The sequence below is a fragment of the Caretta caretta genome, chromosome 26 (assembly GCF_965140235.1).
Source record: "Caretta caretta isolate rCarCar2 chromosome 26, rCarCar1.hap1, whole genome shotgun sequence".
NCBI classification, from domain to species: Eukaryota; Metazoa; Chordata; order Testudines; family Cheloniidae; genus Caretta; species Caretta caretta.
The window spans coordinates 6,403,903-6,431,898 of NC_134231.1; the positions used below are offsets into that span (position 1 = coordinate 6,403,903).

The 27,996-nt window shown below is 49.9% G+C and overlaps 2 protein-coding genes across 5 annotated transcripts in view; one reads left to right on the forward strand and one right to left on the reverse strand.

Annotated features, from left to right (window-relative positions):
• The first annotated feature begins 1,023 nt into the window (after nt 1–1,023).
• CCAR2 (cell cycle and apoptosis regulator 2) lies at nt 1,024–9,719 on the forward strand. Of its 3 annotated transcripts, none has more exons than XM_048828982.2 (21): nt 1,024–1,044; nt 1,406–1,526; nt 3,283–3,374; nt 3,887–3,978; nt 4,191–4,305; nt 4,672–4,798; nt 5,138–5,234; nt 5,355–5,471; nt 5,668–5,896; nt 5,973–6,086; nt 6,167–6,330; nt 6,763–6,946; nt 7,039–7,266; nt 7,399–7,599; nt 7,681–7,840; nt 7,926–8,005; nt 8,103–8,252; nt 8,341–8,449; nt 8,533–8,730; nt 8,826–9,031; nt 9,174–9,719. In XM_048828982.2, the coding sequence occupies exons 2-21, from the start codon at nt 1,460–1,462 to the stop codon at nt 9,222–9,224; spliced, it is 2,781 nt and encodes a 926-aa protein (XP_048684939.1). In that variant the 5' UTR covers nt 1,024–1,044; nt 1,406–1,459; the 3' UTR covers nt 9,225–9,719. The 3 variants fall into 3 exon arrangements, with proteins under 3 accessions (XP_048684939.1, XP_048684938.1, XP_048684940.1); XM_048828981.2 differs by having other exon boundaries at nt 1,043–1,136; XM_048828983.2 differs by having other exon boundaries at nt 1,043–1,136; nt 8,106–8,252.
• BIN3 (bridging integrator 3) overlaps nt 9,570–27,996 on the reverse strand; it is a 54,010-nt gene continuing 35,583 nt past the window's right edge. For both annotated transcript variants that reach the window (XM_048828988.2, XM_048828989.2), the window contains 3 exons: nt 14,059–14,200; nt 11,254–11,388; nt 9,570–9,951 (listed from right to left, as the gene is read on the reverse strand). In XM_048828988.2, the coding sequence (XP_048684945.2) occupies nt 9,805–9,951; nt 11,254–11,388; nt 14,059–14,200 (424 nt within the window). In that variant the 3' untranslated portion in view covers nt 9,570–9,804. The remainder of the gene's footprint in view (nt 9,952–11,253; nt 11,389–14,058; nt 14,201–27,996) is intronic.

Here is a 27,996-nt window from a genome sequence, read left to right on the forward strand (position 1 = left end):
GTCTTAGTGTGATTAAGATGCAGGGGTAATGGCTATTCCGAACAGTTCACCTGCCATCCCTTGCCTGGCAGGGAGTAATGTACAGGCACTGTGATTGTTAAAGCTCACTTAGACTGGGAGATGTAATGGGTGAGTTTTGTGGGGTGGATAGTGCTAGGATCCATCTGCCAGAGCTAAGGGAAAGACTGAAGTTGGGCCAGGGCCAGAGTTTAAGGAGTAAATTCCTAAGGGCCTACTGGCCTCTAGAATTAGATCTACAGTAAAACCTTCGTGAGAGACCACCTATCACGAGCGACTACGAGTAACGGCCATGGACCATCGCCGCGCTCTGGCGTGCAAGCCTTGGGGGAGAGGCGACCGCTTTTGATAACGCCCATGAGGGGTTGCTCTTGGGGGAGCAATGGACTGTGTCCTGACCCTGGCTTGCAGATGGAAATGACTCTGGCAGGAGTCCATCAGCTGTGTTCGCCCTCCTCCCTCCCTAGCCACAAGGGGTACATGGGGGCTTGGCCCAGTCGAGGGGGGAGCTGTGTAAGGCAGTGAGGGGGGAGGGGGAGATGGGGTTTCGGGAGGAGGCGTGTCTCCTTGTGCGCCTGCTGGGGTGAGATGGGGCCCCGGTGCTGCGGGTCTCTTGCCTGTAGGGGGCAGTATTGCCTCAATGGGGCAGGGGGGCTGTCCAGCGAGTGTCACTGTACGGGGGGGGTACTATGATGTCATCTAACAGTGATGCATAACTGTGACGTCACTGGGATATTATGATGTCACACTATACGCGGGCATCCCTTTGTCCAGGCTCAGGCAACGCCCCCGCCCCCAGAACATCCGGCGGCGTGCTTTCCCTGACCTCCCCCCCTCCGCCACACTTCCGGCTAGTGTCTCCGTTTGCCGCTCCGGGCAGCAACACTTCCGGCGGCGGGGGAGGCAGGGTGTGTGTCGGCGGTTTTCCGTTCCCTTCCGGTTGGGCGGGAGGGGGCGAGAACGGGCTTCCGGTGAAGCGCTTCCGGGTCCCTATTGTCCCTTCTCCTGCTCCGCCCCCGCGCGCAGGTTGGTTCCGGTTCCGGCCCCGGTGGCTTTTCCCCCGTCGCAGCTACGCGGGGTGTGAGGGGGGCGGCAGCGTCTCCCCCCTGATCTGGAGGGTGAGGGGGGCAGCGTCCATCCCCGCCCGCCCCGGTCTCCCCCTCGGGGTGTGGGCCGCGCTCTCCCGGCTCGGACCCTCGGGGTGGGCGCGGGCAGCGGGCCGGGCCTAGAGGGGCCGGGGCCGGGGCGGTGCTCGGGGCCGGGGGGAGCCGCCCTCCCGGGGCTGGCCGGGCTCCGCCCTCCTCCTGACTTCGTGCCCGGGGGGCCGCTCGCCGGCTAGGGCGGCCGGTGGCTGATGCGGCCTTTGTCTGTCTCTCCCCTCTCCTAGCCCAAGGCGAAGCCGCCGCCGCCTGGAGAAGAGGAGCAGCCCGCTCCACCCAAAATGGCCCAGTTCAAGCGCCAGAAGCCTCTGCGAGCTGGCAACCCGCAGGGAGCGAGGCCGTTCTCAGGTCAGCTGGCCCGGCGCCTGGGGACGGTTTCTGCAGGCTGGAGCCTGCCTGCCAATGGCCCCGAGGGCTGAGGCGTCGCCCCCTTTTCCTGGGGAACCCGGCGTCAAGTGTTTGATCCGAGTGAGAGCCAGGACTCCTGAGTTGTGTTCCTAGGCCCCGCCGCTGACTCACTGAAGTGTTATCCACGTTTTATTTATGGATAATAAGGTGGTTTCACAGGGGACTGGTAAAGCTTTTCAGAGCCGTGGTTGAAGGGCAAATTCGTAATATCATGCTATTATTATTAACTCAGTTATTCCTGCATTTCTTTTTGCCACGACTAAAAGCGATAAGTGTAATATTAATATATTTCAGATGTAGCATGCCTTTCATCCCAAAGGAAACCTCATTGCTTCACTAGCTAAATACAGTTACGGAACTCGTAAATCTTCCCTTCTTCTCCGGAATATCACTGAGTTTCTGTAGGTCTAGTGAGGTTTCAAATTTTAGAATCTCTACAGAGAACAGCACTGAAATGCAGCTATCTTTGGGGTGGAGGGCTACAGCCAAGTAGTACACAGCATAATAATGTGTGTACGTATGTGGGGGGCGGGGAAATCAACTTTGGCTTCTCTAAAGACCCTCCCCCCTGCAGTTCCAGTCAGGTACAGTTGGCCTGCTTTGGGTCCCGTCTTAAATTGTTGCATGGATTCTGTGTGTTGGTGGTAATTTAACAAGTTCCACCAGAGAGGTGGGCGGGTGAAGAGATTTCTCTGTGGTGTGTGAAGTACTTTGAGACTAATGATTTTTGTGAGTGTTGGAAATGAGTGAACATGGCAGCTTCTTTAATATTCTAATTGGTTTGAAATGTGTTAAATGTCAATTGATCACACACATTACCTAGCATTCAAAAATACAGGTACCCAAGCCCTGATTTTCATGGCCCAAGGCACATAATAAAAGTGGGGCTGAAGCAGAATATTTCTGCAATATTTAAGCTTTCACTTTTGTTAGTTTTTGGCTGTTCCAATAACTTTCCAAGCATGGAAAAATTGTGGTACTGTCTTCCTGAGTCTGCAGGTAGACTGCTCCTGTGCTTTTATAGCTTTGCCAAGCAGCAGAAAGGTGACACTAAGAAGACATTAGCCAGGTTTAACCCTGGGGCTGTGGCAAAACAGGCAAGAATCATGTCCGTTTCATGGGAAATAGGTGAGCACAGATGGACATTGAAGCAATTCTTGTGAGAAGGAGTAGGAAAACTCGGACACCTGGACACAACAGATGTTATGCTCTGGGGATGAAGGAACATAGAGAGAGAGAATTACTCACTTCCAGGAACCAGAAGCGGGCAGGTTGGGAGGCGAAGGCTTTGCATTAGGAGATACATGCTGGGTAGAGGCAGCATCTTTCCTCCCAACTCACCACAGTTTGGTAATCTAAGGGTGGGAGTTTCCCAGTGCATTGCTTCTGGAAAACTCTGGTAACTCCAGTGAGTCAGGCTGGTTCTCTAGCTATTAGACATCTGGAAAATTGGATTGCTAATTACAGGTCAGTGTCTCTCCTACTTGCCCCCCTGTAATCTGGGCTGGACGAGTTGATTGTTGACACTGAAATGCCCAAAGTCTTTCCATTGAGTAGATCTGATTGGAACTACTATCTGAGTTGCTCCCATAAGGTGTCGCTTTCCTGCTGAGCATGGAAGTTTGTACTTCCACGTAGTTTTTGACCTTCTAAGAATTTTCTAGGGATTAATTTTTTCTTTTGGTTTCCCTTCTAGGGACACACCCGACCTCCTTGTTGGGACCTCCACCTGGCCTGTTAAACCCTCCCGTCTCAGCAGATCTTATCCAGAATGCACGGCACCTGCAGGTATGTTGAGGACAACCCTTCCCTCAACCCCAGCTGCTTTGCTACTTCAGGAAACCTAGAGTTTCTGTCCCCATGCCAACGTATTCTTTAACCCTCCAAGTCCTAAATCACTTCTGAGTTGATCAGATTTTCCCCTCATAAGATGTGGGGCTCCTAGTGCACTATCTGATGAGCCACGGCAGACTGGGTTGGAAAGACTTGTGCGCTGTGCATTCATGAGAGAGAGCAGGGCCTCGTAGCTGCTTGACTACAGTATTGTTCGGTCCTGGGGATAGTAGGGGCTGCCCAGGGCTGAGGCTGGCTGTGTGTGTGTGTGTGAGTGTGTGAGAGAGAGACAGAGAGAGAGGTGATTTGTGCTTGTACATGGAATGTGAGCACGACTGTGTGCATGAATATGTATTGTCTGTTGACTGCAGTGTGTAGTGGGGTGCGTGCGCAGGCGGTGACTGAGCGTAGCGGCAGCAGTTGTGTGCTCTATGCCATAATGAACCCGCTTGTCCTTTGCCTTGCAGGTGGGTGAGAAGCAGCGAGTCTTCACGGGCATTGTCACCAGCCTGCATGACTACTTTGGGGTGGTGGATGAAGAGGTCTTCTTCCAATTGAGGTAAGGCGAGGGCTGCTCTGTGTGTGTGAGAGTGGGGAAGAGCTCTAGGAGCACTTTAGGACAAGAGTGCTCTTTCCTTTCTGAGTTTCCAAGGGCCTTCGGGAGGGGAGCATTGCTCAGGGGTTAGAACAGAGGGGGACTGAAGTCAGGACGCCTGGGTTCTGGTCTGAAATGATAACAGCAGTGCCTTGTTGCTCTGTGTTTTGCGACAGTGTCGTGAAGGGCCGGTTACCACAGATTGGTGAGAAGGTGCTGGTGAAAGCTGTCTATAATCCAAGCCAGTCGGTGCCCTGGAATGCCATGAAAGTCCAGACATTGTCCAATCAGGTATCAGTTAAAGCGCTGGTAGTTCTCTCCATGTGTGGGCTGAAGGAGGATCTTTCCAGGCTCAGAGAACATTTGCCTTGATCTGGCAGCAGTAGCAGTTGCCACATTCCATCTCCGAGGCGGCTGCACCTTAGCTATGGGTGAGGATAATCCCTGTGAGCCTACTCAGGCTGCTTGTTTACCTGCTGCTGTGCTAGGCCCAGCAGCTAGCCTGGTCAGTGAAAGGTTAAACCAGGCTATGCCCTGGTGTTCCCACTGCTGCTTCCTGCCAGGTGAACTCCCTCTCATTCCCTTTGAGGGCCATCTCCTGTTGAGCCCTTGTTGTGAGGCTCTAGGCTTGAATATTGCATGCCTTTCATTCTGTAGCCCCTCCTGAAGGCCCCCACCCCTCTCCTGCATGTGGCATCCTTAGGACAGAAACAAGGCATCCTGGGAGCCCAACCTCAGCTGCTGTTCCAGCCTCACCGGATCCCTCCTCTGTTTCCCCAGAAACGTGAGTATAATGCGGGGGAGACTTAGAGCACTGGAGCTACAGGGATTCCTGGGATGATCCATCTGTCTTAGTGGCAAGGGTCCTGTGGACATTTTGGTCTCTCCTCTTAGCAAGGACACTTTTGGTCCTTGTGGCATGGGTAAGAAGTCTGGAATAAGCCCCAATCTTCATGAAGCCAGAGGAAAGCTTATGTGCACCAACCAATTCGATTGCCTCCAGACATGGGTTGTGGGAGCCCTGGGATGGCACCTCCTGGAGCGAGGGCAAGCCTTAGTTAGTCCAGATAGGGATTGGCTTTTGGAGCGGCTTAGCAATAAGACTGTGTATTTGTTTCCCCAGCCATGAGCCTCTTCCAGTCATCCCCTTCGCTCCATCTGGGCCACCTTGGGAGATACCCTGGTCGGGGCCCAAAGGGCAGGCAGGACTCAGGCAGATGGTAAGGACTGTGGAAAGTGTGTCCCCTATAAGCTCCAAAGGGAGGGTTTTGGAGGAAGGAGAGAGGTCGCCTGTTAGGGCTGGAAGATGACTATACTTACGGACACTGTGCTGGTTACAGGGACGACTTTGATTCGAAGAAGCGGAAACAGAAAGGCGGCGAACCGTGGGGAGTGAAAAAGCCACGCCATGATCCGCCACAGTACCGGGTCTACTTTGCACGCTATGCCGTGGACAGGTGAGAGCCCACGGGCGCTAATGCAATAGCTCTGATTGCAGTCTAGCTTTCACTCTGCCCCTAACTTACTGCTCTCCCCCATATCCTTGAAGCCGGTAGCAACTGAAAGTCATTACCATCGCTAGCTTCTAATGCTCCACTGTCTGAGGCTGTGTGTGTCTGCTGCTAGCCCGAGTTTCTCTCTGCCTGGCTCCAGCCCCTTCTGCGATGCCATGGAAATCCTGAGACGCTACTGCAGCATCCAGTTGCCCCGGGAGTTCTACGATGTCCGCCTGTGCTGGCTGGACACGTTCCCGCTCGCCCAGCCGCTGACCCTGAGGCACCCCAGCCGCATCCTGGTGGCTGACCCCGCAGAGGAGGCGGCGCCGCCCAAGACAGAGGAGGACGTTGTGCCGGAGGACGCGGATCCTGCATTCAGTGCCAAGGTGAGAGATTTCCTGCCCTGGGTGACATAGGGCAGTGGGTATCTGTGCCCGTCTGACCCTGTTGCTGTTCCCCCAGGTGATGCTGCTGTCGTCCCCAGGGCTAGAGGAGTTGTATCGCCATTGCTTATTATATATTGAAGAGCCCAGCGAGCAGAAGGAGAGTCCAGAGCACCCCACAAAGCAAATAAAGGTGAGGCTGCTGTTAATCTGTGGGGAGCAGGAATTCCCTCCTCTACAGAGGCTTATTGGGCTTCTCTTCTCCTTCCCTAGTTCCTGCTGGGGAGGAAAGAGGATGAAGCTGTGCTGATTGGAGGGGAGTGGTCGCCTTCCCTAGATGGCCCCGAGCCAGACTCTGACCCCATGGTTCTGGTTCGCACAGCCATTCGCTGCACCAAGGCCCAGACTGGCCTGGACCTGAGCGCTTGCACGAAGTGGTGAGTGTTCAGGGCTGCAGCCAAAGTGACTGCCATTACCAATGGGTGAGATAATCGGACCAAAAATATACCACTCTAAATGAGTTTTCCTGTGTTGTTCATTCCCTTCAACAGGCAGGACGGAATAGCTGTGTAGAACTTTGGGGTGCCTGCTCCGGGTTGGTGGATGGGGTGCTCAGATCCATGTAGATATGGGCTGGAACTTTGGTTTGGCTGATCACATCATGGCTATATATAGAATTCCTGCACTGGGTAACCGTAGCAACTGATTTTACTTTGCTTAAACCTAGTCTCCCATGTGACTTGGTTGGTTAGTAACAGCCGAGGGAAGATGGAGACCTTCTGTCTTTAACATGGTGGGGGAATGGACCCTAGCAGTGATAGGTTTTATTCCCTGTTCCTAAAAGCTGAGCCTCCCCTCCCCTGCTCTAGGTTCCGTTTTGCAGAGTTCAGGTATCTGCGTCGGGGAGACCCATTGCAGAGGGAGACGACGGTGATCTTCCTGCCGGATGTCTGGAGTTGCATGCCGTCTCTGGAGGAGTGGGAGGCCCTGTGCCAGCAGAAAGCCGAGAAGGCCCCTCTGCCATCCCCCTCGCAGGAGGAGAAAGCTGAGATGGTGAGAGCGGGCTGTCATAAAGCCAAGAGCAATGGTAGTAAAGGTCTTATCATTCAGTCTTGTCAAGATCTCTCTGTAATGCTTTCAAAAAGGATGTGGAGATACCAGAAGCAGCCCCTGACCAGGAAATGGAGGCCAATGCACAGGAAGTAAATGCCACAGATGCTGCTGCTGAACCAGAAGCTCCAACTCCCCCACTTGAACCTGCCATCGTTGCTCACCCGAAACCAGCAATGCCAGGTGGGCAGCCGAGCTGCTCCAACCTCTCGCTCTGCACCCTGCTGGAGTACAGGAGACAGAGGGAAAAGCTTTCATTTGAGGTAGGCTCACCTCTCCCTGGAGGCAGGCACCAGGCCAAGCTGGTGTGTGGTTCCCTGTTCTACTGTGGGTGAGCGGACCAGTTCTGTAGAGTGCTGCACTTAGAATTCTTTCTGTCCTTCTCCCTCCCCAAGGTGGCAGTGATGGCAGAGCTCTTCCAGGAGATGCTGCAGCGGGATTTTGGCTACAGGCTTTACAAGGCGCTGCTGGCTCTGCCCGAGAAGGAAGAGATGACAGAAGCAAAGAACCTGGAGCCAGAGAAGCCAGCTGAGCATGAGAAAGTGCAGGAGGAGGAGGTGGAGGAGGCGGCAGCCAGTGAGCAGGAGCCTGGGCAGGTGTGTCCCCATGCCCATGGGGCCCTCAGCTGAGACTACAGCAAAGTGCTGACTCTCTCTCTCTTTCCTGCCTGTGCGCAGACCCATCAGGAGGAGGCAGAGCAGAAGCCAGCATGCAGTGAAGATCCCCAAGAGGATGAGAAGGCCAAAGTGGAGCCTAAAGACTCAACTGATGAGCTGTGCATGCTGAGCCTAGAGGATGACCTGCTGCTGCTGCGAGACGAGGAGGAGGAGGACTTTGGTAGGTCTGGCGGGCGCACGGCGTGGGTGGCACGTGCGTCCAGTTGGGCTGTGCAGACAACTTGCCTTGCTTGTATCCCCTGTAGGTGTCAAGTTAGAAGATGCAGAGGTGCGATCCATTGCTTCCAACCAGTCAGAGATGGAGTTCTCCGCGCTCCATGACCTGGTCAGTAAGCCACAGGGGTGGGGGAGAACAGGGCTGTCATGAGCTTGGGTTTCAAGTGCAGGTCCCTAGCTATGTAGGTATGTGCCTTGTTCCTCAGCAGCCCAAGGAGCTGGACCCAAGTGCTGTGCTGCCCCTGGATGCCCTCTTGGCCTTTATCTACTTTGATTTGAATTTCTGTGGCTACCTGCACAGAAGAGACCTGGAGAAGATCCTCATGACGCTGGGGCTACATCTTTGCAAGGAGCAGGTGCGTACCAGCGGGGGGGGGGGGGGGGGGAAGGAATGCTCCATTGTGAAGGAAGTTGGCACTAACTGGCAGCGGGTGCTGTTGACAGGCGAAGCGTCTTGTGAACAGAGTGGTGACTCAGTACGTGTGTCAGTACCGGAGCCTGCACTACAGCCGCCAGGACAGCTCTGACCCCATCCCGGGGGAGGGGCTCTTGGGTAAGTAGTGGCTACAGGGGCCGTGGCAATAGGTGCCGGGCGGGGGAAATCCCCCTGCCCTAAGTCAGTTGCTCTTGTTTCAGGAAACCTTGCTTTGCTGCCTGCCTCAAACTCTGTGGCTGAGGGTTCTGCCCAGCCCAAGGCAGTGGTGGAGCATGGGGATCTGATCTCCCACAGCGGGACCGTCCTCAACTTGGGAAAGCTGCTGGAGAAAGCAGAGCAGACTGAGAGTAGCCGCCTGTACCTGGAGAGCAAAATCCACACTCTGGAGGTCAAGCTGGGTGAGCCAGAGTGCACTGCTGGGGTGGGGGTGCTAGAGTAGGTCAGGGCCCTCTGGGGGGGGGGGAACAGGGTTGAATTTGTTCTCTGCCCACAGAGGATGCCCAGACCAGGTTCTCAGCGACAGAGTCCTCAAACAAGGTGCTGGCCGCTGAGCTGCAGGATGTACAGAAGCAGCTGGCTGATATGGAGGAGCAGGTGAAATCAGCAGAGAGGCAGAAATCCCACTTCCAAAGGCTGCTGCAGGAGAACAAAAAGCGCCTCGTTCCCCTGCAGCTGGAGATCCAGCGGATCATTGAGAAGGTATCAAATCCCCCCCCCCGCGGCGAGAGTGAGGTATCTCTTCTCTCAGCTAACACCTTTGCATGGGCAGAAGTGAAGTACTGTGTTCTGAGATGATGGGGGGGAGGCATCCTGCTGCTCATGCCTTCTTTCTCTCTTCCAGACTAATAACTGCTTAGAGAAGAAGGAGGAAGAACCAGCATCTAGCAACTGACACTTGTGGATCCCCTGAAGCTATTATAGTGTGCCGAGTCTGTGCCCTGTCATGAGCCTAGACTAAAAATGGCAAGGTCAGTGAGTGAGGGGCTTAGATGCTGAGGAAGGAACCAAGAACCCTTTCACTGCCTGAGGGAGGAGACTTGAGCTGGGTTCCCATTATGGGGGAGCCTAACAGTGTTGGACTGCAGCAAGTGAGACAGCTCCACTCTGACCCATCATCAAACTTTTGAGGTAGGAATTGCTAATTGTCTACAAAGGTGTCTGGTAAGTGATGGCTGTGAGCTCCAAATGAAGGTCTGCCATCTGCACTTAGTATTGAGGTGGTGCTTTAGACAACAAATGTGGTAACAACTTGTATTTAATGGGAAAGGTTGAAACCCCCCTCCTTTTTCTTCACTTGTCTGTGGCTATTTTTGTCTTGTCTCTTGTTTTCCTACTGAGATGACTTTTTTTTAAAATCCTGAATAAATAGTTGTGTGCTACAGGAAAAGTTCTGGTGCTTGTCCTGTCTTTGCTCAACAGGAGTAGGCTGAAGCTGGAGCGGACAAGAGGCTCCCCCAGCATAGGTAGGGTGGTCAGTCATCAGCCACAATGGACAGGGCCCGCAGCTCACTCAGCTTGGCTTCATTCTCTTTCTCCCTCTGCTCATCTGTAAGGCCTGGCTCATCAATCTGCTCTGTCAGGTCTCTGAAGATCTTGTGCATTTCAGTGTAGTACACAACCTGGGGAGAGATGGTATCAGCCTTACATTTTAACAATGGCCGCTTACTGGCCAGTTAACCTCAGCCCACCCAAAGGGGGGGTGGGGTTTTGTGGTCTCCAGTCAGATTGCTCCAAGCTCCAAATAACACACACACAGTATAATTTGGGGGAGTTATTAGTGCAGGTAGCCATACTTCAGGGGGTGGTAGGTACTGAGTCAGGACTGACCACCCCCTCCCTGCAGTGGCTCAGTATGGCACCAGGGGGACTGCTGTGTAACAGTCTTTATTATCTGCAAGAGGCAGGGTACAATGTTAAACAGCATCCACTAGGGGGCTCCACACTCTAAATAGAGGATCAAGCGATGCCCTATTAATGAAGCTTACCAGTACCTCACTGAACATTGCAACAGCCTTGGGGACCTCCCTTCTGGGGTTGGAGAAGAGGGAGAGAGCAGACTAGCATTTAAAGCCTCCCTGAAGTGGGTGCATGTGCCCACTGGTGCAGAGAGACTGGGTTTTAAGCATTAGCTGAATATCTCCCCTGTCCTTAACAAACGATGTCAGGGGCCCTCCCCCCCCCCCCGCTCTCTAGAACTAAAATAGAAATTCCACTGAGTAACTTGAAACCCTGCAAAGATAAATAACCTGGAATACGCCTTTGCCAGTCGGCGAGGATGGGCACAGAAACAGGGAGGCTCTCGCCAGCCTGAGTCAGGACTCCTGGGTTCTATTCCTGGCTCAGCACTGACTCATTACATTGCCTTGGGCAAGTCACCTCCCTTGTCAGATGTGTCTGGGAAGGAGGGTGCTATGGAAGGGCCAAGTTTTAAAATTGGTTTCACGACAGGATCATGGAAAGCCAGAGCAGTGGCTCCAGCCACTCAGTGCCATATCGCAGGTGAATCAGTCTGTGGTCCAAGAGTACAGTGCTTCTCTGGGACGCCAAAAAAATCACAAGTTCAAATGCTAGGAAGTACCTTCCACTTGTGTTGCCTCCCCTCAGCTCAGAACCCCAAACAATCTCACCTGTTTCGGGGGGCGGGGAGGCTTTGCTCATTGACTTGAGTGGGATTGTAGGATAGGGCCCTAAATAAACATCACAAATGTTTTGCTCAGGTCCTTCTGCTGAAGCAAAGCACCAGATCTGGGCAACGCTTTATGAGGCAGAAAGGGCGCGAAGTTCACTCATGCTGTTCTTCCTGCACGGCATTCAACCACCATTAACGTCTGAAAGAGTCTCCGCTCCAGAGAGAAGCACAAGCTAATGGACGTTGACATGAGGGCAGCCACCGCAGGGGCAGGTTTCACTATGGGTCTCACCTGAGCACGGATCAGTGCTTCAAAGCTGGGCTCGAAGTAGTCGATGCGGCTGCTGTAGAACTTGGGCATCTCCTCCAGAAGCTGCTTGTTTTTGGCTTCAAAGTCCTCCTTCACCGGCCTCAGCTCCTCACGGGCCTGGGAAACGAGAGAGGGGGTTGCTCAGCTGCCTTAAAAATCCCCTTTCCCAAAACAAACCAAGGTATGACCTTCCAGGAAGCTGGCTTAGGACAGTGATTTTTCATACTAGGGCCCAAGAAGACCTAGCGATCTCGATAAGGGAACATTCTGAGGACCAGCCTGTGGGTTTGGGGGATGACTGAATCTCTCCCATAAAGAGATCCAGAGGTAGGTCACTCTTAACACCACCGTGGCAAGCTCCTTGTATCTGCCACCAAACATTAAGAAGTTTCCTTAGCCAGTCTCCTCTATGTTGTACTATAAATATGCATCAAAGTTGCTTTTCTGTGAGCAGCAAGGTACAGATGACCTGCTGGGAGACCTAATAACAATAGTTCCTTCTCCTGCCTCACAAAGAGAAATGAACGTCTGTTGGCTGCAAAAGAAAATGCAGAGAGAAAATCTGAAAGAAATCTGATGAGGTTCAATAAGGATAAGTGCAGGGTCCTGCACTTATGACGGAAGAACCCAATGCACAGCTACAGGCTAGGCAGCAGTTCTGCGGAAAAGGACCTAGGGGTGACAGTGGACGAGAAGCTGGATATGAGTCTGCAAAGCCCTGGCTGGGATGATTTAACTGGGAATTGGTCCTGCTTCGAGCAGGGGGTTGGACTAGATGACCTTCTGGGGTCCCTTCCAACCCTGATATTCTATGATTCTATGCAGCCCTGTGGTCAGATGGTGTCTCACTTGGACATTGTCTCTCTCTCTCGCTGGGATAACTGTGAAAAGTTCTGAAGGACCCTACAGCACGCACCATATTGGGGGCCCATGCCGGTGCCATGACCCCATATTCAGAGAGGAGGTCTCACTTGGCCAGCAAAGCAACTTTGCTATGCTGCTGGAAGTAAAGGTGAGTAGGGGAGACGCCAAGTTGAGCTAAGGCTTGGCTGTCGGACCTGCTAGCGCCGCTGGGCTGATGCCGAGACTCTGATGGTCTTCGGTCTGCCCTTGGGGTTTTCTCCCTAACCTTGTGCCCTCTCCTGTCTTTGCACTTTGCCTGTGACCTTCAGTTTGGAGAGTCCTATTGGCGATCTTTAAACAGAAGCGTGGGGAGAAAGGGAAATGTCTCTGAGAAGGGGTGGAAAAGGGCAGGAGGGGGTGGGTGCTGAAACATTAGACAAGTTCAAGTCTGCCACTTAATCCTGGTGCAATTCCAAAGGGCGGGGGTGGGGGCTAGCAGTGAGATTCCACATGCTGGTCTTGCTCTGGCAGTATCTAATCCTATGGACAGATTGGTGTTAAGACAGGTTCCGGGGCCTTTGTTGGGAAAGCACGCTAGAGATATGGAGCAGGCATGACTTCCGGCTAGTAAGGTCTTAAAATGACACCAGGCTCGAAAGGGGCAAATGCATTGTCTGACACCAGTCCAGCTACCGTTAATAAAAGGCCCAATGTATATTTCAGGCCGGATGGAAATACCTTATGAGGGTATGCTAACTCCCTACCAAATATCTGGATCTCTCTTGAATAGCCTGGCTTCTAGTCCTCCCCAGCAGCAGCAGCTCTGGCTATCCCAGGTGTCCAAGCTCAGACTTTTGATTATTTATTTCAGATTTTCATGGGGAAAAAATTAGATCACACCAGAAGTTCATTAGGCAAAAAATAAAACCGACTTAATCACCAGGACAAAAGAACTCCCATTTTTCCAGCCATAGCTTTAGTCACTGAGGCTGAGCAGCATAAGCTGCTTACTATGAAGTCTGAATTCTCTTTTGTTAATGCTGATAGGGCTGTTCTTTAACACAATACTTAATTTGGCGGGGAAAGTGATCAAAACGGTGTGTTCTTTGACTCTGATGAAGGCGACTGTTCCTTAGAGGTTTCAAGCGAATGTTTTGTAGCAATGACAGATTTGGCCGGGAATGCTGGTGAAGATTTAGTAAAAACAAAACCCAAACCCCAACAACTTTGCTCGAATTTCAGAAAGACGTAAGAATTTGGTGACGGTTCATGTTAACCAGCTATTGCAATTTTGTGAGACCTAAGCTTTGTACCAGGTGGCAAAGGTGTAGAATTTTATGATTGTTTTTTATAGCTGTTTAGGCAAATTCTGAAGTTCGGGGGAGTGCTGTCTCCTAACGTGCTCTTACAGTTATCTCCAGTTCTTGTGGGCTTTAGTTTGGAGAGGACGTTCTGTTTGGTCTTAGACTGAGTGCTCTTAATTTACCTAGATTTACCCAGCATTGCACATGTCAATTTAATTTTGAAAAAATAACGGCACCTTGCCCCAAAACACTGAATAAATGATACTGAAGGACAAAAGAGCATTCAGTCCATTTCCCTGCTGAGGTAGGGTTGTACCCAAGTGTATGTTTCCAAGGGATTTCCCAGGTCTAGTTTTAAATGTCCCAAGCAATGGCGTTCCGATCATTTCCCTTGCGAGTCTATTCCATAGCTTAATAGATCTTCGATGCCTAGATTGTCTCTGTCTTAATTTCATCACGCTATGCCCAGTTACTGTGCTAAATAACTCGGCGCTTACACCATTCAACAATACTTGGCATGTCAGGATGAAACATACGCCAGGGAAATTGTACTGTGCCACCCTGCACGCAAGGGGTGCCCTAACATTCTCTCCAGAGCTTTTCAACCCCAGCAGTAAGCGCCAGTCTCCCAGCTCTGTACCTGGTGTAGCTTGGCAAGGATGGGGCCGGTCTTCTCCTTCTCTTCGTATTTTTCCACCTTGGACTGCAGCCGCTTGTAGTCTTGCAGAGTCTGCTCACGTCTCTTCACTGCCATGTTCAGGCTGGGGAACACGCTGCTGAACCTGCAGGGGTTCAAAGAATAAACCCCCCATGAATGCTGTGGCCTAGATGGACTCATCTTAGGGACATATCTGCTTGGCCAAACTCCCAGCTAAGAGCCTGTTAATGCAAGGTGCTCAGGCAGAATTCTGTATGATACTAGGAGTGGGCGTTAGCACCTGTCCTCAGATTACTGGTAGGGCAGAGGCAGGGGTAGGACAAGTGCTCTTAAGGCCCGATCCAACCCCCAATGACTTTAATAGGAATCGAATCAGGTCCATAATCGGCACGAGTCTTTCCGTGCAACAAGACACGAGATTATAGGTCGAAAATGTATTTCACATGAACAGCCTGCAAACATCTGAAAGATGCAGATATTAAGTGGGGAGAGGAATTCTATGGGGAGTTGCAAGGGGGTCTGACTAGAAGTAAGGGAACAGTATTGGACAAATGGACATGTAGGCTGAATATCAGTAAGCATTTCTTAACAGGGAAAGCTACAAGGTCTGGCATAGCCTCCCTAGGAATGGGGTGGAAGCCCCAGAGCTCAGGATATTTAAAATTAGACAGGGAAAAATGCCAGGATGGAACATTTTTGCTCTGGCCGCTGGAGTGGGTACGAACTAATTTCTATGACGCTATGAAAGATATAGGGGAAGGAGAAAGATAAGAGCTGCTGGCCCTGCAACACGTAGCTGTCCCTTCTCTCGTCAACTGGAAACTGGGCTCTCCTTAGCCAAGAGACTGCTATTAACTCAGCCCAAGAAGGGAGAGCCCTAAGACTAAGGGAGGCAGAGACAGCCCTCAGCATTTCCCTGGGGGAAGAGAAAAGCATGAACAAAGGCCTGGGACCACAAAGGAGCTAGTCCTGAGGGATCCCAGTGGCCCTGGCACTGCCTTGCAGTTTCTCCACTGCTTGGAAAGATTATATGAGCCACATGTTGCTCCTAAACCAGGGCTTGGGATCATTAGCCAGTCTTCCTGGGACACAAGCACTAGTTCATGACTGAGAAGGAGGAGGGTTGCCAAGACAAAAAGAGGAACAGGAAAGAAAACAGAGGGAATGCAGAAAGCATTCTTTTCTCTCTCCTGACTTGTGCTGGCTAGCACTCAGGGCACAATCCTGTGAGGCGCTGAGCATCTCCAGTGATTCCACGGGAGTGAAACATCTTGCAGGATTAGGCTGCAATTGATGAAACAGAAAGAAACCCCGATCACCTCTTTTTGCATGTGGAAGAGCTCCATTTTGCTATTTCCTAAGGTGAATAATTTGCTCACACCTATCCCACTTCCTGCACAGAGCATGGAAGAACAACGGGGGTTGTCTAGGTGCTCAATACTCACCAAAACATTGGTTGTGAAAAAGATATTCCCGGCAGCTTTCGTGGCATTTCCCACTAGAGTGAGCGTGATGCAATCCACACTCCCAACACCCTCTCATCCCTCTGTCCCCTGAGTCCTTTCGCTAACATGAACCCAGCACTGTGGGGATTTAAAGACACACCACTCCTTTTACTGGGCTGATCTTACTCTTTAATTACTTTCCCTTTCAGAGAGGGACATGGTCAAGTTAGTTTAGATCCAGAATTTAGAATCTGTTAATCAAAACAAGGAGTGAAACCAAACCTAGTCCAAACTTCCATGTGCATTGTGAGACTGAGCTAACTAGTGTTTGTAAAATGCCATATTTATCCTCTTGGAGCTTCCAGCAGATGCATCACGGGTGGAGGGTGCTACTAAAAGGGAAAGTTCATAGAATATCAGGGTTGGAAGGGACCTCAGGAGGTCATCTAGTCCAACCCCCTGCTCAAAGCAGGACCAATCCCCAACTAAATTATCCCAGCCAGGGCTTTGTCAAGCCTGACCTTAAAAACTTCTAAGGAAGGAGATTCCACCACCTCCCTAGGTGACGCATTCCAGTGCTTCACCACCCTCCTAGTGAAAAGGTTTTTCCTAATATCCACTGTCATCTGCCACCACTGAGAACAGTCTAGCTCCATCCTCTGTGGAACCCCCTTTCAGGTAGTTGAAAGCAGTTATCAAATCCCCCCTCATTCTTCTCTTCCGCAGACTAAACAATCCCAGTTCCCTCAGCCTCTCCTCATAAGTCATGTGTTCCAGTCCCCTAATCATTTTTGTTGCCCTCCACTGGACGTTTTCCAATTCTTTCACATCCTTCTTGTAGCGTGGGGCCCCAAACTGGACACGGTACTCCAGATGAGGCCTCATCAATGTCGAATAGAGGGGAACGATCACGTCCCTCGATCTGCTGGCAATGCCCCTACCTATACATCCCAAAATGCCATTGGCCTTCTTGGCAACAAGGGCACGCTGTTGACTCATATCCAGCTTCTCGTCCACTGTAACCCCTAGGTCCTTTTCTGCAGAACTGCTGCCGAGTCATTCGGTCCCTAGTCTCTAGCGGTGCGTGGGATTCTTCCGTCCTAAGTGCAGGATTGTGCACTTGTCCTTGTTGAACCTCATCAGATTTCTTTTGGCCCAATCCTCTAATTTGTCTAGGTCCCTCTGTGTCCTATCCCTACCCTCCAGCGTATCTACTTCTCCTCCCAGTTTAGTATCACCTGCAAACTTGCTGAGGGTGCAATCCACACCATCCTCCAGATCATTAATGAAGGTATTGAACACCACTGGCCCCCAGGACCGACCCTTGGGGCACTCCTCTTGATACCGGCTGCCAACTAGACACGGAGCCATTGTTCGCTACCCGTTGAGCCCGACAATCTAGCCAGCTTTCTGTCCACCTTATCGTCCATTCATCCAGCCCGTACTTCTTTAACTTGCTGGCAAGAATACTGTGGGAAACCGTGTCAAAAGCTTTGCTAAAGTCAAGGAATAACATGTCCGCTGCTTTCCCCTCATCCACAGAGCCAGTTATCTCGTCATAGAAGGCAATTAGATTAGTCAGGCATGACTTGCCCTTGGTAAATCCATGCTGACTGTTCCTGATCACTTTCCTCTCATCTAAGTGCTTCAGAATTAATTTCTTGAGGACCTGCTCCATGATTTTTCCAGGGACTGAGGTGAGACTGACTGGCCTGTAGTTCCCCGGATCCTCCTCCTTCCCTTTTTTAAAGATGGGCACTACATTAGCCTTTTTCCAGTCTTCCGGGACCTCCCCCGATCGCCATGAGTTTTCAAAGATAATGGCCAATGGCTCTGCAATCACATCCGCCAACTCCCATGGACTTGTGCTCGTCCAGCTTTTCTAAATAGTCCCGAACCACTTCTTTCTCCGCAGCGGGCTGGTCGCCTTCTCCCCATGCTGTGCTGCCCAGTGCAGCAGTCTGGGAGCTGACCTTGTACGTGAAGACAGAGGCACAAAAAGCATTGAGTATATTAGCTTTTTCCACATCCTCTGTCACTAGGTTGCCTCCCTCATTCAGTAAGGGGCCCACGCTTTCCTTCACTTTCTTCTTGTTGCTGACATACCTGTTAGTATTACGATCATTATTTTGTTCATAAAAATTAGGCAGTTGCCTGCAGTAACAAGGAAGTGGATCCAAGAATGCCCTTTCCAGTCTTATGTTCCCATGTCAGGGTTTTGGGTTTTTTTATTTAAAGATACACCAACTATTTAAAATCTAGTCCATTTCACACACCTCATTAGAAGTAGTTAAGAGGTCCCACACTTGTCTCCGAGCCCTCCTGCGGAGACTGGTGATTTTACAGTCACATTTTTGTATTTTTTAAAATGTTTTTTCTCTCCTGTTCCTGCTGTGTTACAGAGCCACACAACACCGTGGGAAGCTGGCTGTCTACACAAGGGGGGAAATAAAGAAACTGACCCCTACACAAAGTGCTGTTCTACGCATAAAGCACACAAACTGACAGAGGAGAGAAAAATACTATTCCCCCACTCATCTTATTAATTTCTAATCACCCGAGGTGTTATTTGCAACAACACCAGCTTCAAACAACAACGTTCAGAGAGATGGGAAAGTTTTAAGTGGACGGTGGCTCTTTAAATATTGTCCTGCATAGTTATGAACCCAATGACAACAATCTTGTGTTAGTGCCTGAGAATTAAAAAGGGACGGTGACTTGCTGTGAAACTAGCCTGTCTAGTTTCACTGTCCTGACCAAGTGAGTTGCAAAACATAAGGAAATAGCAGTGAGAGGAAGTAAATGAGACTGTGAACATTTTTCAGGATTAATAATCTACAGTATTCATATAAGGCAAGGGAGCGTTTAACTCTGAATTTACCTTATCAATGTCTCTTTAACACTGAGTTCCAGCTAATGCGGTGCACCGTCTCTCTTATCGTTACCACATTTGTTCTGTGCAAAGTTAGAACCGGGTTTACCTCTCACATATAACCGATCAAATTCTAAGTATTTTGTGAACCTGACCTCCTCTACAGTCCATCCAAAATGTTACTGCCACAACCATCTCTCTAGCCCATTGCTTCACCATGACACGTCCTCTGTATGAGGCACTTGGCTGGATCAACAATGTACTGAAGAGCAAAATCACACATCTTGTTGTCAAGGTTTTATCTCACACAGCCCCTGCCTACCACTTGCACTTTCTCGCCTTTCATATTCCCTCCTGCTTTTACCAATGATACCGATCTCGGGATCCTCCTCCAACAGCTGACTCCTCACCTCCCTCCATGCTCCCCCTTATATTTGGCACCCCTCCTCCCTGAGTCTGTTGGCCAAGCCATGTCACTTGCACCATTTAAATCCCTCCTGAAGGCTCACTTCTGCTCCCTCACCTAGGCCAAGTAAGGGGAAATAAATAGAATCATTGGCACTGCCAGGCTGTGCCTAATCCTTATGGAGTTGCTTCATCTTCGGATCACTGTCACCTTTCTCCTTCCTCACCTCCTTCCCCTTATAGCCCTCACTCTACCCAAAACCATAGGTATCATTTGACTTGTATATTTAGGGGGTCAGCTCCAGTCAGGCCAATGTGGCTGTGCATTTGGGGGGAGGAGGAATTTCGTGCTTGCCCAACACTTGTAGGGTTTTTTTGGGGGGGGGGGCAACACCCCCCTGTCCCTCCCCAAACTATGCCCGTGCCCAAAAACCTCCCTTACTTCTGCTCATCAGTGCCAGTCCACATGTAATCTAATATCAGCCACCTTTGGGTCAGCTGACAGCAGAGTTAAGGAGATCTCCTCCTACACTCGGAGACATCCCTTGCTTTTCATCTGTCCCCTTGGCTGCTTTCACCATTGGAGAGAGGCAGTGAGGGTTATTAGTCTGGGAGTCACTGTTGTAATCCTGGCTCTAACACTCATTCCCTCTGACAAATCACAACTGCCCTGTCTCAGCTTTCCCCATCTGTAAGATAAGGGTAATAATTCAGATCTCCGGTTTTAGGCTACACTTGATGAAATCTCTCTGAAGCAATAGCACAAGAATGGGTTTTTATAATGTAGACACACACACAAACACCCAACAGGTTCCAAGTTTGAGGCATTGAAAACTGCTGATGGGTCCCCAAAAGCCGCGTTTTGTAAAGCAATCTGTCGGTGAAAAGCACTATGCAAAGGCTAACTACAACCTGGGTAGAAAGCTGAAGTCGCCCCACCCTGCCCCCGTCCCTCTCCTCTTGTCACAGACTGTCCGGAAGTGCTGCTAAGCAAGAGCCTTAGTCACTGTAAGTCCCACCAGCAGCACACCCAGGATGGGAGCTCTGTGCCCCAGACTGAAGGGGTAGTAGGACCAGGCTATCAAAATGCATACCGCCCATAGCCATGGAGCCAGGTGCCAACAATTATGCAGGCGACAGGAATATTCATATTAGCACCAATGTTTTGTGAATTAAGAAATGTCTGAATGAATATTTAAGTATGAAACCAACAGAGTATATTGCTGAAAGTGACAGAAGAGGCAGCCAACTAGGAGATGGAGGAAAGACCCACAGGTGACCATATTAAGCTGGTTTACAGAACTGAAATGAAGCTTTGTGGTAAAAATGAAACCACCCTCCCTCCTCACTAACTGTCAGTGGACTTCAATCATGCACACAAATGACTGCCTATCAGAGAACTTGCTCCTATGAAACTGGCCACTGTACCTCCACAGTGCCCTGGATAACTTGCTGTTCATGAACTATATGGTCAGTTTTACAGGCTAAAACCAACAAATCCGTCATGAAAACAGCTTCAATAGTACTGCAACATTTATCCTTCTGTTATGTCTTTCTTACAGGTGAGCACATTTTATACCCACCTGAACTGAAATACCTATGATCAACAAGGGTTAACAGAGCAAAAAGGAAAATCCCAATTTATGAATTTAATTGTGTTTGATATATTTAGATACATGAACTACGTCGAAGGATTCAGCCGTGGAAACAGAAGCCAGGCTTGCTTTGCAGCACTGACCACTTCGCTCTGTGCATGTTTAATATTATTTATTTTTACCGGGGCTGCACTCAATATGTGCTACGTGCTGAGCAAACACATAGGGAGACAAAGGCCTTGCTCTGAAGCACTTACAGTCTAAAAAAGACAAAGTCCAGAAGCGTTGGGGCACAGGATACAAGGACCATTAGTGTTTAATATTCCCTGCTCAGACGGCGAAATACCAGCTGGTGTTACCATGATCCCGATCGCTAGGTATAACTCAAAAATAGACATAGATGTATAGTGGGTTAGTGCAGGGGACGCAGTGCGTCTTTCATATCTAACTATGTGCCCACCTGATTACGCTTCCCACTCTGCCCAAGAGTCCACGGGGTGACACAGACTATCACAAACCACAGTCACTGCAAAGCCGCTGTTCCAGGGCTCACAAGTGCCCACAATGTCACCAGCAAGACAACCGCTAATCAGAACAGCAGCCTACAGAGACCACCCATAAGGACAGACCCTCGGGCCTTACGTTATCCTGCCCTGCAAACACCAAAGGCAACTGTGCCTTTTATTGGTGATTCTTTGCATCCACCATCCCTTTATCTCATTATGGAAATGGGGCTGGGGCATTAATAACCTTGCATCGCCCTGTGCAACCTGAAAAAGTCATCAGCGAGCCCAAGGTCACTCTTCCATCCAGCTGGTCACATGCAGATCAGATGCTGCTACTCTGAGATTGCTTTTTATAGTCAGTTTCACACAGGGTTTGCCATTATATTTAAATGTCGTATCAGCTAACAGAGTGGCTCCCACTGGGACTGGCTGCAGAGGCCCTGCATTTCGTGGGCATGGGGGAAATATTTAAATATTTAGCTGCTATGTAGATAAGTCAAGAAACACATGTATTAAAAGGGCTGGATAAATAGGAATCTGAATGAACACAAGAGATCTGCACAGAGGGAATGTATAAACCGTCATGCCCTTCCCATATTAAAGGCCCCGTGTACTCTGTGGCAGGATGGCCATGAATTCGGTGGCTTTTTGGTGCACCAGCCTGCAAATTCTGCAGTAGCTTCACTCAAATTACATGGTCGCTATTTAAAATGAATTCGAGATGAAAAGGAATCAGACAATCAGTACAGTGACCCCTGTTTTTATTGGGATATTACAATTTAATTTATTTTAGGATCCTGAAGGAGGCAAGGGCCAGATGGCTCAGGAGGATGGTAACGGACCATGGGAGCCTTTCAGCTCCGAGTCACAACTTCAACTCCCGACCAGGCCAGATGTTATTGAAAGTTGTGACCATCCGATGGCTCAGGGGTGGCCTCTGTGCTATTAGTTTGGTGGGTCCCAGTCACGTTGCCAGCAGACGGGTCTACAGCGCAAAGCCCACATTGCCACTGATTGCCTCCCGCTTGGTAGTCTCAGCAGCAATGCCAGGACTGACTGGGCCGGGGGATGGAATTCCCCTCTCCCCAGGTCCACACTGAAGCACTGCCGTGGGGAAAGCTCACACTCCAGCTGCCCTTTGCTGTACTTGTATGTGGCTAGACAGAAGCCTTCAGTCTCCAGTAGCATTTGGCCCCAGCGCTGTGTTCACATGCACACACTTGTGGCTTTTTTTTTTAAATACCCTGACCACGTTTAAGGCAGTCATTGTCATAAAGAGGAAAACAGCCTTGACATAACCACTCACTCTTCTGTGGCATCGCTGCTTACATACACCCAAGATATGTGCACGCTATGAACCGAATACATGGTGAGCTCGGAACGGACGGCCAGGAGATGGAATGCAGTCACTTGTCAGTGACGAAGGACTTTACAGAGCACAGCCATCAATTTGCAGCATTTCTCTAGAAAAGCAACAGAGGCTAGTGGTGTGAGCAGAGGGCTGGAGTCCAGACGCTCTCAAGTTCTAAGCGCATCACTGATACTGACTCTTTCTGTGGCCTCAGGTAATTCACTTATCCTTCAAGACTCCTCTCTGCCATGATGCCTGCAAAACCCAGCCGGTTGGTCATGGCTAGGCAGGTGACAAGCTGTGACTGTCGCTCCTCCTCGCTTTCTTTCCTTTTCCTCCCTACCTCCACCCTCAACTATAATCCATGCAACTAACACAGCTGAGCCAATTCTACATCATTTTCAATTGCCGTGTAAGTTGCATCCCTATTCTCTGGCTGTTGGGGTCTTTACATTGTCGGCACAATGGGGCCTCAGTCCCATCGGAAGCCTTTGGGTGCTACCACAATATAAATATTGCTACCCCCTATAAGAATATCTGTGCCTTACTTTCCTCACCTGTCATGTTGGAATGACTCCTGGGTGGAGTTTGGAGGATTCATGTCAGAAACATACTTTGAAAATATACAGAGTTATGACAGCATTACACATTACCCTTTCAGTAGGCTCCTCAACATGGTTTATGGATAATGCTCAAAGCTGTGTGTTTAACAAGGGCTCTCTCCACCACGACCCATTGGGCTTAGTACTAGGATAGCACTTTACACCTTGAAAGCACTGCACAAGACATCAACTAATTAGCATGTAACCATTCACATCCGATGAACCCACTAAAGCAGAAAATACTCATTTGGCTCTGAAACGTGGCGTGCGAGATCTCAGACAAGGACCTGCGACAATGTTGCCATTTGCTTGAAGGTAGATCTGTTTTTAAAACAAGGTGGCTTAACTTTTTGCGCTGGATATCTTGGATTTAACAAAGTGAGATTCTGTCGCCCACAATGGAGGGGCATCATGCTTCAGAGTGCTTTAATAAAATAGCTCCAGCACAGAGACTGAAGAGGCAGCTACTCTGTAGGCACGGCAACTTCTGTCTCATCAGGACTTTCAGTGCATGGGTTATTATATACTGTATTTTGGGGTGCTGGGGTTATTGGACTCCGCAAGCTGCCATCATCATAGTGCATCATGCCAGCTCCAGACAATCATGACAAACTGCAGATTCAAGCTCCCGAATCAAAAGAACAGAACTCTATATTCAAACAACATGGAAAGGGATGAGCCCTCAAAACCAAGGATGTCCAGGGTTAAAGCTGGGATGCCGTGGTTTGATGCTCCACGCCCCTGAGGTTTAAAATATCTTACTCAATGCTGACGTTTCAGCGTTAACTTTCAGTTTCCCAGGGTAGGTGTTATGGGCTTAAATCAGACCCTGAGAGCTTTTTTATGAAAGGCTATCCAGCAAACTGAGGATCAATGAGATCTGCACCCACTTACACGACAGCTGAATTTTTCCATAGTGCATTAAAAATCATCAGTAAACTATTAACAGAAATGATAGTTTTTGGAAGTTTGTCATAGTGTCTGAGGATATCCTGGGATGCGACCGCATTGTCTCCGTTGTTAGGAGTTCTCTCATTTCAGGTCTGATCCTGAGGAGTTCTGAGCACCCACAGACACGATCAAGTTGTGATTGCTCAGCACCTCGCAGGAACAGCCCTTACTGCTCTGTGCATTTTCACAGGTAGGTAGCGAGGCACACGGTTTAATTTTATATTGCAAGGGTAATCAGGTAAAAAAGGCAACATGCGCCTTCACTGGGCTGGGGCTGGATCGGGTTGAGGAAACAATTCTCCTGCCATCAGATCCTGTTGGCTCTAGATGGAACATTCCTATGGAAATTCTCTCATTACGACAGGACTTCTAGACTTACACTGAAAGGTATGGCACATGCTAGGTATTTTCCCTCCCAATTAAGGTTGTCCCTAATTTTTCTCCTTCTTTACTGGAGTGAACTGCATGTGGAAGCAGGCTCTCAAGCCAAATGCCTGGGTGGTATGAACAGATGAAAGATATGGCTCTTGTTATTGCAGTGGGGTAAGGCACAGGACAGTGAGCCAGGAGACCTGAGTTTTGTTCCCAGCTTTGCTACTGAATCATTATGGGCTTCGAGTAAGTCCCATAACCTCCCTCTGCCTCAGTTTCCCACCTCTACGAGACTCACGATACCTACTTTGCAAAGTGCTTTGAGATCAACAGATGACAACTATTGTAGACGTGTTCCGTACTCGTCATAAATTCAATACCATTATTTCTCCACATACACATGCCACTGTACAGGGGAAAGATGTTTTGACAGCCACAAACACTTAAAAAAACCCCAAGGATTCTAGCATGAGCCATTTAAAAAAAAACTTGGTGAAATAATGAAGCCGACTAAGTGGGTCTCACTTCGGTGGGTATGTTGCTGAAAACAGGTAGCAGAGGGGAGACTCAGCTGAGATTTTAGAGAAGTCTCTAGCTCACCCCGGCTTCCCAGGGCTGCAGAATCCTGCTTATAGAGTAAGCTGCCATTGCTTTCTGTCACCTCTTAGGAAATGTGGTTGTGGGGGATTCCTGAAAAGAATAGGTGAGGGTAGATAGATAGGAATAACTAAAAGAAAATACAAATAATAGTCGCCCTACCTCTGGGGGAAAAATGTACCAGTGAAACTCCTTTTAGGATGACATTTTAGCCTCAGAAAAAAAATCCAGACTTTAGAAGACTCTCTGAATTATAAATAATGTTGCCACTTCATTTCTATGCTGTAGCCTCCCGTCAGCTTCCCATAATTAAAGGATGGGGATTGAGAGACACTACCACGGAAGATAAAAGCACCATCAGAATTCCCACCACTGCCGGATTCATTAGCTAGTCAACCTAGCTGACAAGTCTGTTACTTGAAAATTGCAGACTTCTCTCCCTCTCTGGTTGTGACATGGGGACTGCAACAGATATCCGTTAGCGCCAGGGCTCTGCACGCCTGGAGTTACAGCGCTAATAGGAGGGGAGGAGACTGTGCTGGCCTGTATGCGTAGAGGTGCACATCAGCTGGGCGGTGTCTTGATGGCTGGAAGGAATCGTGTGTGCAGAGCGGATCCGCTGCAAGGGGAAAAGGGATGTTCACAGGACACACGGGAAGAAGCAAGCGGTTATCTCGAAGCTCAAGACAGCAGACGAGTAGTAGAGAGGGCCAAAGTCTGTTCCCTCTGTCGATCTCTCAGCAAGTTATAACCATTCAGATGATCATCAGCACCAAGGCCAGCTAGCAATCTGCCTTCTCCCTCCTAAATGCCTCCTCTTTCTCCGTCTCCCCTTCCCATGTCCATGCGGACGCTTATACCTTCTCGGAGACAGTACAGGCTACTAGATGAAGCGTGAGACAGGGGAAAACAAGACACCTTGGTTCTATTCCTAGCTCTTCCACTGACTTGCTGAGTGGCCTTTGGCAAGTCACAGCTCTTCTCTGCCTATTTCTCCTGTCGCAGGCAGGTTGTGGGGATTAACATTGGTTCAGTGCTTTGAAAATGCAAAGTGCTGTGTAAGTGCTAAGTATTGTCATTATCTTCTACAACAAACGACCTCCTCCTCTTTATTCAAATCCCTCCTTAAAACACACTCCCTCCTGAAAAGCATTTTAGTGATGAACCTTCAGAGTGATCTGCAGCACTCTCACACTGCATCCTCAAGCTGCACAGCATGTGTATCTCAATGCTACTGTCTGTGTCTGATGCAGATTGTAAGAGATCTGGGGAGAGGGGGCCCAATTCTGCTCTCAGTGTAAATTCAGAGTCACCCGACGGAGGTCAGTGGCGAGATCCAGGATTGACACCAGTGATAGCTGAGATCAGAACCTGGTGGGATGTTTTTATGTTTGCACAGCATCGAGCATGCTGATGGCCTGCAATAAAAAAAGAACGATCCTCACTGATCCTCAATGGGCAATCTGAAGGCGTTGGGGAAAGGAAAGGGGAATGAGGAAGAAAAGAAGGTTACAAGGGAAAGGAAGGACAGGAATCAGGAGGAGAGAAAACAGTAACTAAGCATGGAAAGGAGAAGGAAAAACCTGGGAGTAAGAAAAAAACGGGAAGGAAGTTGAAAGACCGAGGGAGGGATGGCTCAGAGCTAGGCCAAAGCACTTGGGCTATGTTCAGGAATGCCTGTCATTCCACACTCTGTGCCCACACGTCCGTTGTGGAACCATCCACCCACCAGGAATGGGAAATTAAAACCATCCCTTCCGACTACAGCAAAATGCAACAGAAAAATAAGACGACAGTTCAAACTGGAGAGAGCTGAGGATTAAGGCTAAGAGCCCCGAGATGAGGGAGGATGCACCGGGGGGCGAGGCAGCCATGTGGCTTGCTTTGTGTATGAAATCCTCATTAGAGGCCTGTAAGGACATGAAAGCGGCTTTTCCTGTTTCCGGTCCCCAGCACCCCCAGGGGACCCTTACGGCTGGTTATCTGCTTTCACTGTCAGAGAAGGAAGTGCAGATTGAGGCTGTACACTAACGGCAGGGTTTTATGCGGTCACAGGGGGAAAAGGAGATCACACAGCATGTGTGCAGGCAAGCTCGGGAGGCAGAGATGAAGCAGTGCAGCTGCTATTTGCGGGGACTCTGGCCAGCTGATCAGGAGAGGCATGGGCTTTGCTCTGATGGTGCGATTCCTCCAGACGGTGGACCCCTGCGCTAAGGATAGGCCGCAGGGATTTTAGACGCTCACTCCCGTTTTTTCAGCCCTTATGGAAACCGGTCAAGGGACTCACTTGCATGCCGATGTAATTTAGTTTATACATCAATCTGCAGTGGGAGGCATTCCACTTATGGGAATTTGAGTTCTTCTGACATTAAGACCAAGCACAAACTGGCCACACATGGAGGTAGCATGACCTGCACCCCCTTTGCCAAAGCACCTTAGTCGTGGCCTGCCTTACTCCCTGATATTCTAGTTCTGGCCCCTCCCTACACGGCTCTGGGAATGCACCTCCCTCGTACCTGGCAGCCCCCCTGCTATTCCAGCCCAGGGGCCCACACAGCCCAATCCTGACCTGCAGCCTTTTCTATTACTCTAGTCCTGCCCTCATCCCTAGCTCTGCCAATTCACCGCAGTCCTGGGACCAGTACAGATTCTAACAGCCCTTTAGTCCTGAACTGCAGCTTTTCTCGAGTCTCGGGGCAGAGAGCCGACTGTGCCAAGCTCCTTCATATTCTGGCCACCATATAACTCATGCAAGACTAGTAAGCGCATGCCCCAGCAACTGTTTTGGAGGAGAGTTCACCGGGATCCCCTCATTCTACTCAGTATTTGGGTGACGTTCTTTTCCCTGCCAAGGAAGGCTGGATGCAGCTCCCTCCTGACCATTTGAAAACACTTTTTCTATCATCTGGGAAACAAACTGCATAGCAATAGAAGCTGTTTATAGCCACTGCTGGTATGGGATCTCTGGATCCCTTCACACCAATGTGGTACAAACCACATGGCTGACCCATTCACTATGACAGCAGAATCCTGATTCTCCAAACCACCTGGGTAACAGCAATTATTATTGTTATTTACTTGCAGTTGCACCTACAACTTGAGGGGCACCTGTCAGACATACAGGAAAGGGAAGGCCGCTGCCCCAAGGAGCCCACAGTCTAAGACAAACAGACAAGTAGACTGATGTCAGGGATAGGGAATATTTGTGCTAAGATAAGGGCGAG